At 39.9% G+C, this 15,489-nt stretch overlaps 1 protein-coding gene across 5 annotated transcripts in view; it reads right to left on the bottom strand.

Moving 5' to 3' along the window:
• tab3 (TGF-beta activated kinase 1 (MAP3K7) binding protein 3) overlaps window positions 1-15,489 on the bottom strand; it is a 101,330-nt gene that overhangs the window by 20,381 nt on the left and 65,460 nt on the right. For all 5 annotated transcript variants that reach the window (XM_055644529.1, XM_055644528.1, XM_055644530.1 and 2 more), the window contains 2 exons: window positions 8,052-8,145; window positions 3,964-4,056 (listed from right to left, as the gene is read on the bottom strand). In XM_055644529.1, coding sequence (XP_055500504.1) covers window positions 3,964-4,056; window positions 8,052-8,145 — 187 coding nt within the window. The remainder of the gene's footprint in view (window positions 1-3,963; window positions 4,057-8,051; window positions 8,146-15,489) is intronic.

Here is a 15,489-nt window from a genome sequence, read left to right as displayed (position 1 = left end):
TCGTGCAGTGGCATCACGTGACAGGAAGGTACAAACGGCAAGCTTTTAAAACTAATGCAGCTTTCTGCATTCTGTCGAATTGCTAAAATTAGCTCAAGTAGTTTTACAACCCACCATGGGAGATGTTGAGAAACTAAATTTTCCATTGCTCAAGCATCTGCAGTAAAACACAAGAGCGACATGATAGACCAGGCAGCATTTGTAACAGGTGAAGATTTCAGGTCAAAGATCTTTTGTCAGTTCCAATCCAAGCTCATGGCTATTCTCCCCACAGATGTTGTGACCCTGCTGAGTATTTCCAGTCTGACATGAGCTTAGTGGCATCATGCAACACCTGAGATTTTACAAGTAGTGCTGTGAACACCCTGCTGCACGTATCATTAAACACGACTTAAAAATATCACTAACTGGTCATGAACTGTTAAATTAAAATGTGTTTCTCATTAATGGCCCTCTAGTAAACATTAAAACTGAGCGCCCCCACAAAAGTTTTATGTGCCATTAATCTAGGAAAAAGTCCATCTTTAATCCATTATTCATTTATTGAAATTGGGTTTATGAGTGGGGCGGCAGTGGCTCAGCTTGAAGAGCCACTGTCTCACAGCACCAAAGATCTGGGTTCAATTCAGACTTAATGTTCTATCTGTTTGCACATTCTCCTAGTGACCCCGCGAGACTCAAGTTATCCCCCACATACCAAAGTCATGCGGGTTGGCAGTTTAATTAACTGCTGTAAATTGCCCCATGGGTGCAGCTGAGCGGTAAATTCTGGGGGGGGGGGGGGGGGGGGGGGGTGGCTAATGACAATATAGAGATAAAAAATTGGATCAGTTTACTTTAGGATTAAATTGTTGTGTTCATTTTTGGTCACCCTGCTATAGGAAAGATATTAACCTGGGAAGGGTACACAGAAGATTTACGATGATGTTGCCAGTTCTTCAGGGCCTGAGCAAAAGGGAAAGCAGGTTAGGACTTAATTCCCTGGACTTGGTGTATAAAATGATGAGGGTGATTTGATAGGGTGTCTTTTACCCAGATTAGGGGAATCAAGAACCAAAGGACAGCTGTAAGGTGAGGAGGGAAAGATTTAATAGGAACCTGAGGTGCAACTTTTTCACACAGAGGGGTGGTGAGGGTGCATAGAATGAATTGCCAGAGGGGGTGGTTGAGCCAGGCACTGTCACAATGTTTAAAATACATTTGGACAGGTACATGGATAAGATAGGTTTAGAAGGATATGGGCCAAACGTGGGCAGGTGGGACTGGTGTAGATGGGGCATGTTGGTTGGCATGGGCAAGTTGGGCCGAAGGATCTGTTTCAATGCTGTATGACTCTATGACTATGATTGACTCAGTGGGCCAAATGACCTGTTTCCATACTGTATCTCTCTATGAATATTGCATCTGTTAAGATATTGATCTCATTTCAAAAGAATGACTTATTTGGATTGTCACTCATAGACTAGTTGGTATCAAATACACTGACCCGAGAGTGACTGAATAATAAAAATGACACGGTCCTCAAAATATTACATCCCATATACAATCAATGAAACATAGCTTAGAAAATATAATGACCTCCCAAAGAATTGGCGTTCCAAATTAGACTGATAGTCCCAATAATTCAAAACTCTTGCCATAAATGTACAAAGCTTTTAATGTTTGCAATGCTTTTCCTGGAAATCAGCCAAATTGTAATGCTTGATGTGCTTTAATGCTGTTTGCTGATTGATGCCATTCCAATACAGAGATTCTTCAATGCAGCTAGTTCAGCAAAAATTTAAACAGCTTACGATTAAAACAACTATCTTGCAACATTGCTCAGGAGCGTATCAAGTGATCAGAACACAATGCACCAGAGCAGTGACTTCAAAGGTAAACGAGAGGCTCTGGCTCCAAAAACATGCAAGAAATCTGCTCTCAATTTCACTAATGGCTTATCAGAAATACATTTTTACAAAACATCTATGAAATTTCTTTGCAATTGTACAGCAGACTTAAGAAAAACGGGCCTTGATTTCAATGGGCCTTCATCTCGTGATGCCAAAAACAGCTTATTTTCCCACACCTTCACCAGGATCCCACAGAAATTCCAAAGCTTCATTTTCTCTCTTCATCCAAAAACGGCTCTGGTGTCACATGCATCCTGCTAACACCAAGCCCTATCTCAGTGCTACCAGCATTCTTGACTTGTTTCTCTCTAATGTGTCTGTCAGCTCATCTAAACCTCAGGTTTGCTCATTCCAGCAAACATGAATATTATAACTGTACATTTTCCTTTGGTCACCTTGATATATTCCACCCCAACCTCACCTACCATCATCCCTGCCAATACAAATAGCCAAAAATGTCATGTTTTTTTTGCACAAACTTTGGTCACTAGTCACTGCCGTTTAGCAAAGAACCATGACATCCGTGTGACAAACAAGGATCTGTCTACACTATTCTCATTTACAAATGTTTGGCCTAAAGTCTTCTTCCCGGCAATAGTGACAGTACCTGCAGTCTCCACCTTCTTGGGCAGTTAATTCCAGATTTCAACCCCCTCCAGCCTCTAGCAAGATTTTTCCTTAGATCCTCTCTAATCCTCTTACTTTTCAACCTTAACTCCATGTCCACTGACTTCTCACATGGAATCTATCTATACTCAAAGTACTATTCATTCATTCATATCTATAGTCACCTCCGTCCCATAATTTTGTATAGTTCCATCAAGAGTCTCCTCAGCCTCCTCTGTTCTGAAACAAATCCAGACCATCCATTCTCCTCCTAATTGGAAACGGTAACCATATGAAGGTGAAACAGCTCATTTGTAAATTTAATGTTGTCTTTGCCAAAGATTAACTTTGGACCATACAACCATTCAAGTCTGCTTATATTCATCTCAGCAAGATCCAAATTGGACCTTGCCTCAATTATATTGCTAAAAGCCTTCTTCAAACATAGACAAATATCACAACTGCACACATTCTCATGGTCATCACGTTCTCTTTCAAACCCACCTCCAATCTACCAATAAACTTAAGCTCATTCAAACTTTGCACCAGTCACATTACATTCAGACAGGGCATGACTCCCAATTAAACACTATGCCCACGTCAAAACGTGCATGTATTTTAGCAACCTGAAGCACCGCCATAGGTGTTCCATTGCAATCATGTACTAAAAATAGCACAACTGCATTTGGACCCAAGCTTTTACGATGCATTCAAAAATGTGGCCCTAGGCGCAAGATGTTGAAATTACACATTTGCTGATGATACAGAGGTAAGTGGAATTATCAATATGTAGCACGTAATGAGGCTTCAAGGGGATAGGGCCAAGCTGAATGAATGGGTAAGAACATAGCATATCATGAGCAAAAAATGTGAGGTCACCACGTTGTTCCACAAAACAGAAATGATGAGTGTTGTATATTGAAAGAATGGGCAGTGTCGAGTTTTAAAGGTATCTATGTGTGCTTGTTTGCAGGTCACTTTCAGCAACTGTGCATGTGCAGCAAGCACTTAGGAAGTCAAATAATGTTAGCTATTATCACAAACGAGGTTGATTGCAGGTTTAAGTTTGATGGGATTTCTAACTGATCGCCTAGGGGGCTATTTTGCAGAAAACATCCAAAATAATCAATATCTCCTTCTAAAGATCCATGGACAAAACTCCAATTTCAATCAGATTTTGAAAATATTTTTATAGACTGTGTTGTCTTAGTGCTGCTGTAAGGGAATTGAATTTTAACCCATACATTTAGCCATAAAGTTATTCCTCTAGTTTTGACTGATAGTTATTGCCCTATTTGTCACCAGTGCAGTTATGCAGACAAACAGAACTATATTCTCCCATCAATCAGCATTTTCTAATCCATAGTGCTATCCCTGATAATCAATTAAGTGTTAAAATAGACCCTCACATTTATACGGAAAAAACCTGCACTAACCAATACATGCGAGTCAGTTAATAACTTACCTTTTTTACTATGCTTTGGGGGAACAGCTCCTACAGGGCCAGTTAGTCCTATATTGTCATAAAAATTATTCATGGCTTTTGGATCAAAGTTCCCTGTAATAAACAAAAATGAAGAGAATTAAGTAACAAAACAAAAAATATTTTCAAAATATCTACCACGCACGTAGATTTTATCAATGTGGGCAACATTTTAATTATGATTCAATGTACAATATACTGAAAAGCAGATTATATATTTGCTAACTTCACCCATCATCCCACATTGCATTGAGCACACAAATTAAGATTTTTGAAATAAGATATGAATTGGCACTCTTTTTCCCAATTTAATTTTTGTTTTTGCATTTTAGTTTATTTTATGCCTACCTGCCCAAACCGCCTTCCATAAACATGACTCAATTAACTGTCCCACTGTTTCTACTGCCTGCAAATACTGACAACCAGTTCCAGATCTATTCTTGAAGTGCAATGGTCCTGTACAACTACTAATTTGGCAGAAAACCTCAGTCAAAATGGTTTTATAAATCAAACCTAACAAGAATAACGTGCTGCCAAAATGTAAGAAATTGCACAAACTTTGTTGTTATTAAAGGCTGGTATTTTCAAGATGTTAAACTGTGCTTTAATTTACAAACTGACCTTCTGCAGGCTTCTGTTTCAAACCAGGTACCATTTCAGGTAATGTCTTCAGCACATTTAAGAACTCAGCTTATTTGACCAATGTAGTGGGTCTTTGGCTGTGCAAAAGTATTGCCAAGAACAGAGATAAGCAAACCCTTGCTGAGGTTTGGCTGAATGACAGATGTCCCAAGTTTCCAAGTACTAATACTTGAAATATCAAATACAATAACCACAAAATACATGCTCATTCACTGAAGAGCACTGGTTTCCTGATGACTAATACTGAGCAGCCGTTTAGAACAAGGTTTTGAGTTTTAGCTCTAAAGAACCAAAGGTCAACCAATTGACAGTGTGATCAATGGGGCATTGATCCATACTTGATACAAGATGGAAATTGACTAATTCCAGCAGCACGTGCAACAACAATTCTTTTCAATTACAGGCAAGGGCAAAATTATTGTAGGATAGTAGTCAGGGAGACTGATGAAATTGACCCAGAAGGTTGGCACAGCTCCAATGAAATTAGAAATTTAGTTCATCTAGCACTTCACAACTGCCAGCTCTACAATAATTTGGTAGTAAACTCGTCAACAATTTTCTCTTCACCAAATGAGTTGAAAACATGTAGTCTTATTGAAACTTTTAATCTTAAATAGCTTAGCAAATTAGAAGTTCATAATTGATATCCAACTAATGAAAGTGGAATGCAACTGAAATGAGATCAAGAGCGACATCAAAGACCCACACCACCCTGGTCACGCTCTCATCTCACTGCTGCTACCAGCAGGAATACAGGATGATACAGGATGTTGAGAACTATTTCCTCCAGGTTCAGGAATAGTTTCTTCCCATTACCCATTAGACTCTCAACACTGCACAACCGAACCCTACCTCGGCACCAAGCTACAATGGACTTTGTATAGGTTGCACTACGCACTTTAGCTTGCACTGCTTTGGTCTAGCTACCTAGTATAACTGAAAATAGATTGTATTATTATTTATTGTATATTTATTGGTTGTGTTGTTCCTTTCATGTGCATGTAAAGCTGCAAGTAATCATTTTATTGTTCCATTCCCAATGCATGTAACAATTAAATATATATATATTTTTTTTAATAATTGTATTTATTAGAAGTACATTACAATAATACAAGCCAAATATGTTATTACATTTCTTGTACCACTTCATTTTTTAAGCTTTAAAAAGAGAAAAAAGTAAAGAAAGTGAGAAAGAATCGGATTGTGTGAAAAAGTGATCAAGAAAAAAGACCCATTACGTGAAGTTAGAGAAAAAAGTTAAGAAATAGGCCATAGAAAAGAAAAAAGAGAAAAAGAAACAAAAGCTATATGAAGAAGGCAGAGCAGAAAGGGATATACCAACGTAACAATTAAATATGCTTGACCTATAACTCTTGAGTAATTTTAATTTAATTATTTTAAATTAAGCATTAATATTTCAATCTATTCTCAGAATTTCTTCATTAATTTTCTCCAATTGCATTATGCACAGCCAGTACTGTCCACAACGAGAGATGCAGATTATTTTCACTTAATTCCTTAGCTCTTATTATTTCCTTTCATTTTTTAAAAAACTTAATTCATCCAATTTTGCATGCTGTAATCTAGTTTAAATTACCAACCCAAATTCTTGTAAACCTGTTCAAATTAACATTTATTACTACAATGACAAAAATCTTCTATGAGTTATAACTGTGTGAAAAGTTGAAAAATTACACACTGGACAAAATAAAATTGGCTTTTCCTCCCTAAATGTTGGATTGCTTGTTACCATATTGTGCAAGTACTAGGAAAATGTTTCATACTTTTCACCTGGATAAACTCATGATGATCATCATAACAAAATAAATCATCAAATGCTCTCAGTATTTTGTCCACCATTTTTCAAAGTCAGTGACCATATTGTTAAGCTCACTCCCCACCTCATTACAAGCAAGTCAGTTAGTTATCCCCTTGCAAGGGAAAGATTAACTGGCTTTGGTGACCTTTCCGATTCTGAACATCAATCTAAGTTACAAACAGACAAGAATAATGGAAATGTGACATATTCCATACTTTTTTTTCCCTGCCATTTTATTTTGTTCACTACCGCACATAATCTGACATCAAACCATTCTATTTAGGGACGTAGGAAAACAAAGTATATAAAAGAGAAACATACCTAAGAAAACATCTATTAACCAAAAGCAATTATAGAATCTCATCTCATTTCATACTTCAACATGTAAGAATGTAAAGGTAATCAGGAAATGCTTGGATAGAAGTAGATGAGTAAACATGTGCTGTTCAAATCACTGAGGATAATTAAATTTGATGTCAAAAACAATGGCAAACAACTGCAGCTAATCTAAGGTATAAAACTTGTAAACGTTTTGCAAGGACCATGATGTTCACCTACATTCTGACTACAGGAAAGATAAATAACCAGTGGGCAAGTATTTTCACAAATTAGTCAAATACCCATTTGGAGATATGGAACAAACAGCAGGGTGTTGCGTATTTATGGGGCTCTTCAACGCTTGTTGTGGTTAATGATCTTCATTCACTGTGCTGCCATCAAGATGATGACATTCAATTGTTAATGCAAACTTAATTGCAATTCCTCATATCTCCAAATTAATGCATATCTACACTGGTCCCATACCTTCCTATTTACTTCTTCATTACATCAACCACTAACCTATTTAACTAATTGCAAGACAATAAATCACACCTCTAATACTATTCAACGTAACCTTTTTAACAGGTCTCCAGGAGAGGATCCCACCTTTATCCTCACTAAATTGAAGCACATCACAAACTTCCCACTGCATCCTAACTTGCACAGTCAACCAACCATTACTTTGTTGATCTACACTGGCTCCAAGCCATCTATGCAATCCATTTAAATGATTCTTGCACACAGGTCACTCATTTATCTCTCCTCTCCATCTACTGGTAAACTTCACCTAAACAGGCCTACAACCACCAGTCATTATCCTGTCCCCACACAAGCCCGGCTAAGCATCAGTGTGTACATGTGCACACACTCGAAATGCAACACAGCACCCCTCTCTAAAAGGACATCCACCCTGTGCCAATTCTAGCATCTTGCATAACCCAATTTTAATTATTATGCTGCACAAACCAGGCAAGTGTCATTCATCCACAACTGGAAGCATTAAAATGGAGATAAACAATATTGGAAGATACATTTTTACATTTCTGGGTCCATTCTTTATCAGAAACATATACTCCTACTTTCTTTGCATAGACATCAGCACATTCAATTTACCTATACTTACATGAAAAGTACAGTTGTTCGTGACAAAATCTACACAAAGTGCAAGAATGGCTTCATTAAGCTTGCCCATCTTGTCAAATATCAACCATCAAAACCAGTGATGAAGAGGTATTAAAATCCATTTCTACTTCCCTTATCCTCATGAAATATAGTAAAGACTACAAACCTCTTGACTGTAAAAGGTCAATTTCTTTCAAAGTACAGTCAATGTCAATTTGCAGCTGTCGATTTAGACTTCGAAATCTCGTCATCTCTTCTGGCTATGACAGAAACACAGAAATCAGAATTTACAGACAAAGAATGCAGATAGCTTCGTAATGCATAGCAAAAGGCCATAATGTTCTTGGATAAGTGTTGGCCAATGTCACAAATACTAATCATATCACCAGTTTTGTGTTTTACTTACTGCACTTCACTGAACTCATTTTAGAGAAAATGGGAAAAAGCAGATTACAGAATAACAAGCAATCTCTATAAAACACTATGCACAATTTCTATATCGAGTCAGAGAACCATCACTCAAAAATTCCACAACAGAGCAGCATAACAGTGCAGCGAGAAGAGCTGTTTCCTTCATTGATTCAGGCTCAATCCTGACCTCTGGTCCTCTCTGTGTGGAATTTGCACATTGTCCCTGTGACCGCATGAGCTTTACCCTGCGAGCTTGGAGGGGATGATGGTATTAAATGCCGAGCTGTAGTCAATGAATAACAGCCTGACATATGAGCTTTTATTGTTCAAGTGGTCCAGAGAGGAGTGGAGAGCCAGTAAGATCGCATCCACCGTTGATCGATGGGTGTTATGTTTAATACATTTGCTACTGCTGAGGACGGAAAGGAGGATATTCTTAGGCCATAGAAAGATGTTGATCAGCTGGTTAGTTGGGGTGAACAATGGCAGATGGAACTTGTCCTGTTAACTATGAGGTGATGCACTTTTGCAAGTCAAATAAAGGAAGGTCATATATGCAATGAATGATAGTGAGAGAGTGTTCAGGAACAAAGGGACCTTACTATACAAGTACAAGAATCCCTGGAAGTGGCAGGACAGGTAGGTAGGATGATATCGATGGAGTACTGGCATACATTAGGCGGGACAAGGGCAGAAAAGTTATGGCTATTGCTTTATAAAAGATTGCTACGGCTACAGTTGGAATATTTCATGAAATCTTGGTCTCCACAGCATGGAAAGCACGTGATTGTTCTGCAGAGAGTGCATGGGAGATTCAGCAGGATGTGCCCTATGATGGCATTGCCTCAGTTAGAAAGAAAACTGGACAGACTGGATTTGTTTTCTTGGAGCGCCGAAGGCTGAGGATCACCTGAATCAGGTGAACAAAATTATCAGGGACACAGGTCCAGTAGACAGTCATGACCTTTTATTAAAGTCTTTTGATTATCGAGATGACTGGAACCATTATTGAGTATTACTGAGGAGTATGTTTGGTGGGGGGGGGGTGTAACAAAAAAACTTTCACCCAGAGGTGGCCGGAAATTGCAATGTACTCCCTGAGAGAGGGGTGAAAGCAGAGATTCCCACAGCATATAATGTAGTATCTAGGTGGTTACTAAATCGCCACGACTTAGAAAGCTGCAGGCCAAGCGCTAGTAAATGAGACATGTTACGGATGGGTATTTGACATTTAGCATGAACAGGATGAGCCGAATTGCCTATTTTTGTACTGCAATGATTCTGATTATGAAAACTTGCATTTGGAAAACCCAGCTTTTAGAAGAATCATTGCTCGTCTAAGTGTGGCAGTATTAGGTACCAATGGTGAGCTGCCAATATATCAAAAAATAAATTCTCTGTAGCGCACTTTTTCCCATAATCCAAACTTTCCAGGAATTCATATGTAATGAATAGAAGTCCTCAATTAATTTTGATGGAAACAAAATTGAGCACAAAGTTAATTTGACCATTTGAAGCAGAGAAGCTATTCATATATTAATTATATAATTTCTATTTTCTCAAAAATGTGACAGAACAGATAATGCAATGTTAATAAGAACGTAACAAGTGAATCACAACATGTTCATATGTAACAGAAGACAAATACTTCATGCGAATCAAAGATCTTAGAGCAGAGCAAGATGGGTTACTCTCACGCAAACGTATAGTACGCTCATGGGCAGATTCATGGGTGATTATAGGACCCATTTTAGCGACCAGTCCCCGCCATCTTGCTTCCGGCCAAAGATCGGATCTTTGCTTCCACAGCGGGGAGAGGGAGTGTGCGGCCCGGGGCAGCGGGAGAGGGAGTGTGGGGCCCGGGGCAGCGGGAGTGTGGAGCCGGGGGGGAGGGGGGGGGGAGGGGGGGGGGGAGGGGGGGGGGGGGGGAGGGGGGGGGGGCGCGGGGGGGGAGGGGAGGGGGGGGGGGGGGGGAGGGGAGGGAGGGGGGGGGGGAAGAGAGTGGGGGGGTGGGATAAGGCAAGTGTGAAGTTGCGGGGAGGTTTACAATGTTTCTTATTTAATGTCCCTTGTCTAGTCTGAAATAAAGTTCATCATTGGATCAGAAGAAATATAATTGTGTGTGTTATATGATTATATACATTTATATCACATTCATGTATGTGTGTTTATAAACATTTTATTCTTTAACAAGAATTAACAGAATTATGAACTAACAGAATTATGAATCTAACCCTATATCACACACAAAAACTTCCCCCGCAATATCAATTACCCTGCGAGTCGGGTCAATTCCGGTTACTATAAAGTCAACTCAAACACTGCTTGTGAGCCATTTAAAAATAAATGATTTAAAAAACATTAAAAAAGACAATTACCAGAGTCAAATTTTATTCTTGACAAGAAGTATGAACTGACAGAATTATGAATCTAACCCTATATCACACACATAAACTGTTGCCCCGCAACATTGATTACACTGCGAGTCGGGTCGGGTCAGGTAGGCTCCGGTTACTAAAATGGGCGGGGAAAAATGCCCAGGATCCCCTCCGTAGCGTACTACACGTCAGCCCATTGTATTTCGCAGGAGTAGCCCATCTTTCTCTGCTCTAAGATCTTTGATGTGAATCTCAACTTCAAACACATGACAATTCAAAGTTGCAGGATTTCTTCTCTCCTACCTGCTATTAAGGAAAAAAGAGGGGCAGAGTGTAACTTCACTAGAGCCAAAAATTTGTTAGTCAAGTCTTAAAAGGCGAACAGAGTTAACAATACCAATCAACCATGATTGCTGTTCTTATGTTTTCAGGTCAATTGGACAGGCTTGAGGGTGAAATAAATTATTCTCAATCAGTTCCACTCCAATGATATGATGACCATCTATTGTTTTCTGGGTCTTGGAGTTGGGTTGGACAAATTACCAAACACCATTTGGTAGAATGCAAGTCTTCAACAATGAGCTAACTTGGCCAGAATGTTCATAAATTCCTGGGATAGCTCACCCTCTTTGAAGAAGTAGCCCATCATTTCAACGTATTTATTAGCAATGATGCATTCAACAAGTGAGAATAACCATGGCTGTCTTTGTAAAAATGAGTGGGAAGGACAATCTTGAAACATCATTTAAAGTATGAGGATGTGTTGAAAAGACTAATTTTCACAAAATAGAGTAATCTCAGAAACACACTATCAAAGATAAGATCCAACAAAACAAGCTATATTGGCACAGTATCAAAAGCAAACCAAAATTAGTTCCAATCTTAAAATGTGATGTTTTCAGCACAATAAAACCTAGAAAGGCAGCCACATGACTGGAGGGAACATTTGTGTTCAACTCAGTCCAGTCATTTCGACTCTCTTAAAAAAAAAACAGTTGATGAAAATTGGTTAAAAATGTAGTTATTTAATGTGTGGTTATTCTCCAACAAACTGTTTTAGTTTGTGATTTGAAATGAAATTTGAAATGTTAACTTCCACAGATGCCTCCTGATATGATGCGTGCTTCTAACATTTTCTCTTATTATTTCAGACTTTCAATATCTGCCGTTTTTTGATTTTCACTTCCTAATCCTTATTTGTAATTATTTCTAGAAAGAAAGTAGCACAAACAAGCCATTGATGAAATAGAAATATCTTGAAGTAGAAGGAAAAATCACAATTCAAGATCAATAACATGATACCGTGCTTGTTTATAGTTATTATGCAGCATTTCCATACAGAAGTGCTTGCTATTTGTTTCACTATCTTTAAACCATTCTGATTTGTGCATCAAAATGCAGGTGAAGGACAAGCTGAAGAACGAATGCCAGCAAATCAGACCTCCTGCTGTGCTGCAGGAGCCGTCACAGAGACTTCTGTGTAAAACACAGAGGCATTTATTTCTTCTGTTTTAGGGCTGGCCGGCGTAAGTTCTGTAGACCTATTCCTTTGAATTGGGTTGGCAATCTGATTTAAAAAAGGAATATGCAGATAAATTAATTGAATTGAACACATTTTATTAGCCAAGTATGTATACATACAAGGAATTAGTGTTGATGCTTTGCTCACAAGTAACAACACAATATACAGTAGACAATTAAAAATAAAACATTATAATTTAAACATGTGAAGAACAAAATAAAATACCAGAGCAAAAGGATGCTACTGACTTTTGGCTGTTGAGTAGAGCTACTGCTCGTGGGAAAAAAACTGTTTTATGTCTGACTGTGACGGCTTTGACAGTCTGGAGTCGCCTTCCAGAGGGAAGTGCTTCAAAGAGTTTGTGACCAGGGTGAGAGGGGTCAGAGATGATCTTACCTGCTCACTTTCTGGCCCTTGCAGTATACAGTTCGTCTATGGGGGAAGGTTGCAGCCAACAACCTTCTCGGCTGATCGAACGATTCGCTGCAGCCTCCGGATGTCGTACTTGGTGGCTGAACCAAACCAGACCATGATGAAGAAGGTAAGGACAGACTCTATGATGGCAGTATAAAACTGGACCATCATTGCCTGTGGCAGGTTGCGTTTTCTCAGCTGCCGCAGGAAGTACATCCTCTGTTGGGCCTTTCTGAATGTGGAGTCGATGGTGGCCTCCCATTTAAGGTCCCTGGAGATGATGGTTCCAAGGAACTTAAATGACTTCACAGATGTGACTGTGGTGTTGTTGATGGTGAGTGGGGGAAGGGGAAGCTCTCCTAAAGTCTGCAATCAATTCCACCGTCTTAAAACCATTGAGCTCCAGGTTGCTGCGATGGCAACAGGACGCCAGCTGTGTCACTCCCTGTCTGTAGGCAGATTCCACCCCATCTTGGATCAGTCCAATCAGGGTTGCGTCGTCCGCAAAATTGAGAAGCTTGACAGAGGAGTCTGTGGAGGTGTAGTCGTTGCTGTAGAAAGAGTAAAGGAGAGGGGAGAGTATGCAGCCTTGCGGTGCTCCTATGCTGAGTGTCAGCGGGTCCAAGATGTGCTTTCCCAGCTTCACATGCTGCTTCCTGTCTGCCATGAAGCTGGTGATCCACTGACAGAGGGGTTCAAGCACAGTCAACTGGGGGAGTTTGGAGTGTAGCAGCTCTGGCACAAAGATGTTGAATGAAGAGCTAAAATCCACAAACAAAATCCTTGCATAGGTCCCCTGGCGGTCTAGGTGCTGGAGGATGAAGTGCAGGACTAAGTTGACTGCGTCATCCACTGATCTATTGGACCGGTATGCAAACTGCAGGGGGTCCAGCAGGGGATTTGAGATACTTTTCAGGTGGGCCAGCACAAGTCTTTCAAGAGTCTTCATGATTACAGAGGTCAGTGCGACAGGCCTGTGGGCATTAAGAACAGTAATCCTTGGCTTTTTGGGTACGGGAATAATAGCAGGCATGGACAGTGCAGACTTTGAAGCAGGCATGGACAGTGCAGGTTTGCAGGGACAGATTGAAAATGTCTGTGTAAGCTGTTCGTCACTGAGGGTACAGGGGGAAACATTGTCCGTTCCTGGAGATTTCCAGCTTACTCAATTCGGTTTACCATCATGCTTTTAACTTCAACAACTTCAAACTGCTTTTGATATTCAGTTTTTACTTTTTAGGCACCTTGCAAAATTGTCTACTTGAAGATTTTTTGACTGCACAACAGTTACCAGGTCTTTGAAAGTGTCAAAAGGCAGTCAGAACATTTCAGCACCCGAGGTCTCACGATGTACATCTCAAAGCTGAGCCACTGATTGTGGTTTGCTCAAATGCAAGAGAGTTACAATTCCCTCCATAATGTTTGAGACTAAGACCCGTCATTTATTCATTTGCCTCAGTACTCCACAATTTGAGATTTGTAATAGAAAAATCACATGTGGTTAAAGTGCACATTATCAGATTTTATTAAAGAACATTTTAATATATTTTGGTTTCACCATGTAGAAATAACAGCTCTGTTTATACATAGTCCGCCCATTTCACGGCACCATAATGTTTGGGACACATGCCTTCACATGTGTTTGGAATTGCTCAGGTGTGTTTAATTACCTCCTTAATGCAGGTATAGAGAGCTCTCAGCACCTAGCCTTTCCTCCAGTCTTTCCATTACATTTAGAAACTTTTATTGCTGTTTATCAACATGAGGACCAAAGTCGTGCCAATGAAAGCCATTAGGAGTCTTGAGAATATCCTGGTTATGTAATAATAATAATAATAGTAATAATAATAAGCCTTTATTGTCATTGTACTTAGAAATACAACAACATTAGGAGAGCTACTCTTGATCAGTGAAACCAAAACCCAATTACATCCAATACATTATTTAACTGCTTGAAATAGTAGATAAATTATATTTATCACACCGAGGTAGAACATTGCACTGGGAGAATATTGCACTTTAAAATTTAATAAATACTTTAAAAGAATTAAAAAATAAATATTAGCTGAGTGGTCTGTTTTATAGTGGAATGGATGACAGCATCTCTTCATGTTGTGTGGATATTTGAGGAATTTAAAGTTCTGATGGCCCAGGGAAAGAAATTGTTCTTGAGCCTGTTTGTCTGGCTTTTGACGCATCTGTACCGCCTACCAGAGTGCAGGAGGTTGAACAGGGACTGCCAAGGATGGGAGGGGTATTTGATTATTTTCCTGACTCTGCAGAGGCACCCAGAGATAGAGATGTCTTCCAGGGAAGGCAGAGGGCAGCCAATGATTTTCTGGGCAGTTTAGATCACTCTCTGCAGGGCTCTCCTGTCTGCTGTTGAGCAGCCAGCATACCACACCGTGATACAATATGCCAGCACACTCTCGATGGTGGAGCGGTAGAAGGCCACCAGCAGCTTCTCCTCTAGACTGTTCTTCCTTAGCACTCTCAGGAAGTGCAATCGCTGCTGAGTCTTTTTTACCACCGCTGAAGTGTTGGCAGACCAGGAGAAGTCCTCCGCGATGTGCGTTCCCAGGAATTTGAAGGTGGAAACCCTCTCGACACAGTCCCCGTTGATCTAGAGCGGGACAGGTCCGCTCTGTGCCTTCTGTAGTCGATGACCATTTCCTTTGTTTTGCTGATGTTAAGTGCCACCACTCTGACAGCTTCAGGACCTCGTCTCTGTACGCTTCCTCGTCTCCTCCTGATATGAGTCCAAACAGCGTGGTGTCATCCGTGAATTTAATAATGGAGTTTGTGGAGTGGGTGGGAGTGCAGTCATAAGTGTACCGAGCGTAGAGGAGTGGACTCAACACACAGCCCTGTGGAGAACT

The sequence above is a fragment of the Leucoraja erinacea genome, chromosome 13 (genome assembly GCF_028641065.1).
Source record: "Leucoraja erinacea ecotype New England chromosome 13, Leri_hhj_1, whole genome shotgun sequence".
Lineage (NCBI taxonomy): Eukaryota > Metazoa > Chordata > Chondrichthyes > Rajiformes > Rajidae > Leucoraja > Leucoraja erinaceus.
Note: the sequence above shows the minus strand (reverse complement) of the source record. Positions and strands in the feature narration are given on the sequence as shown.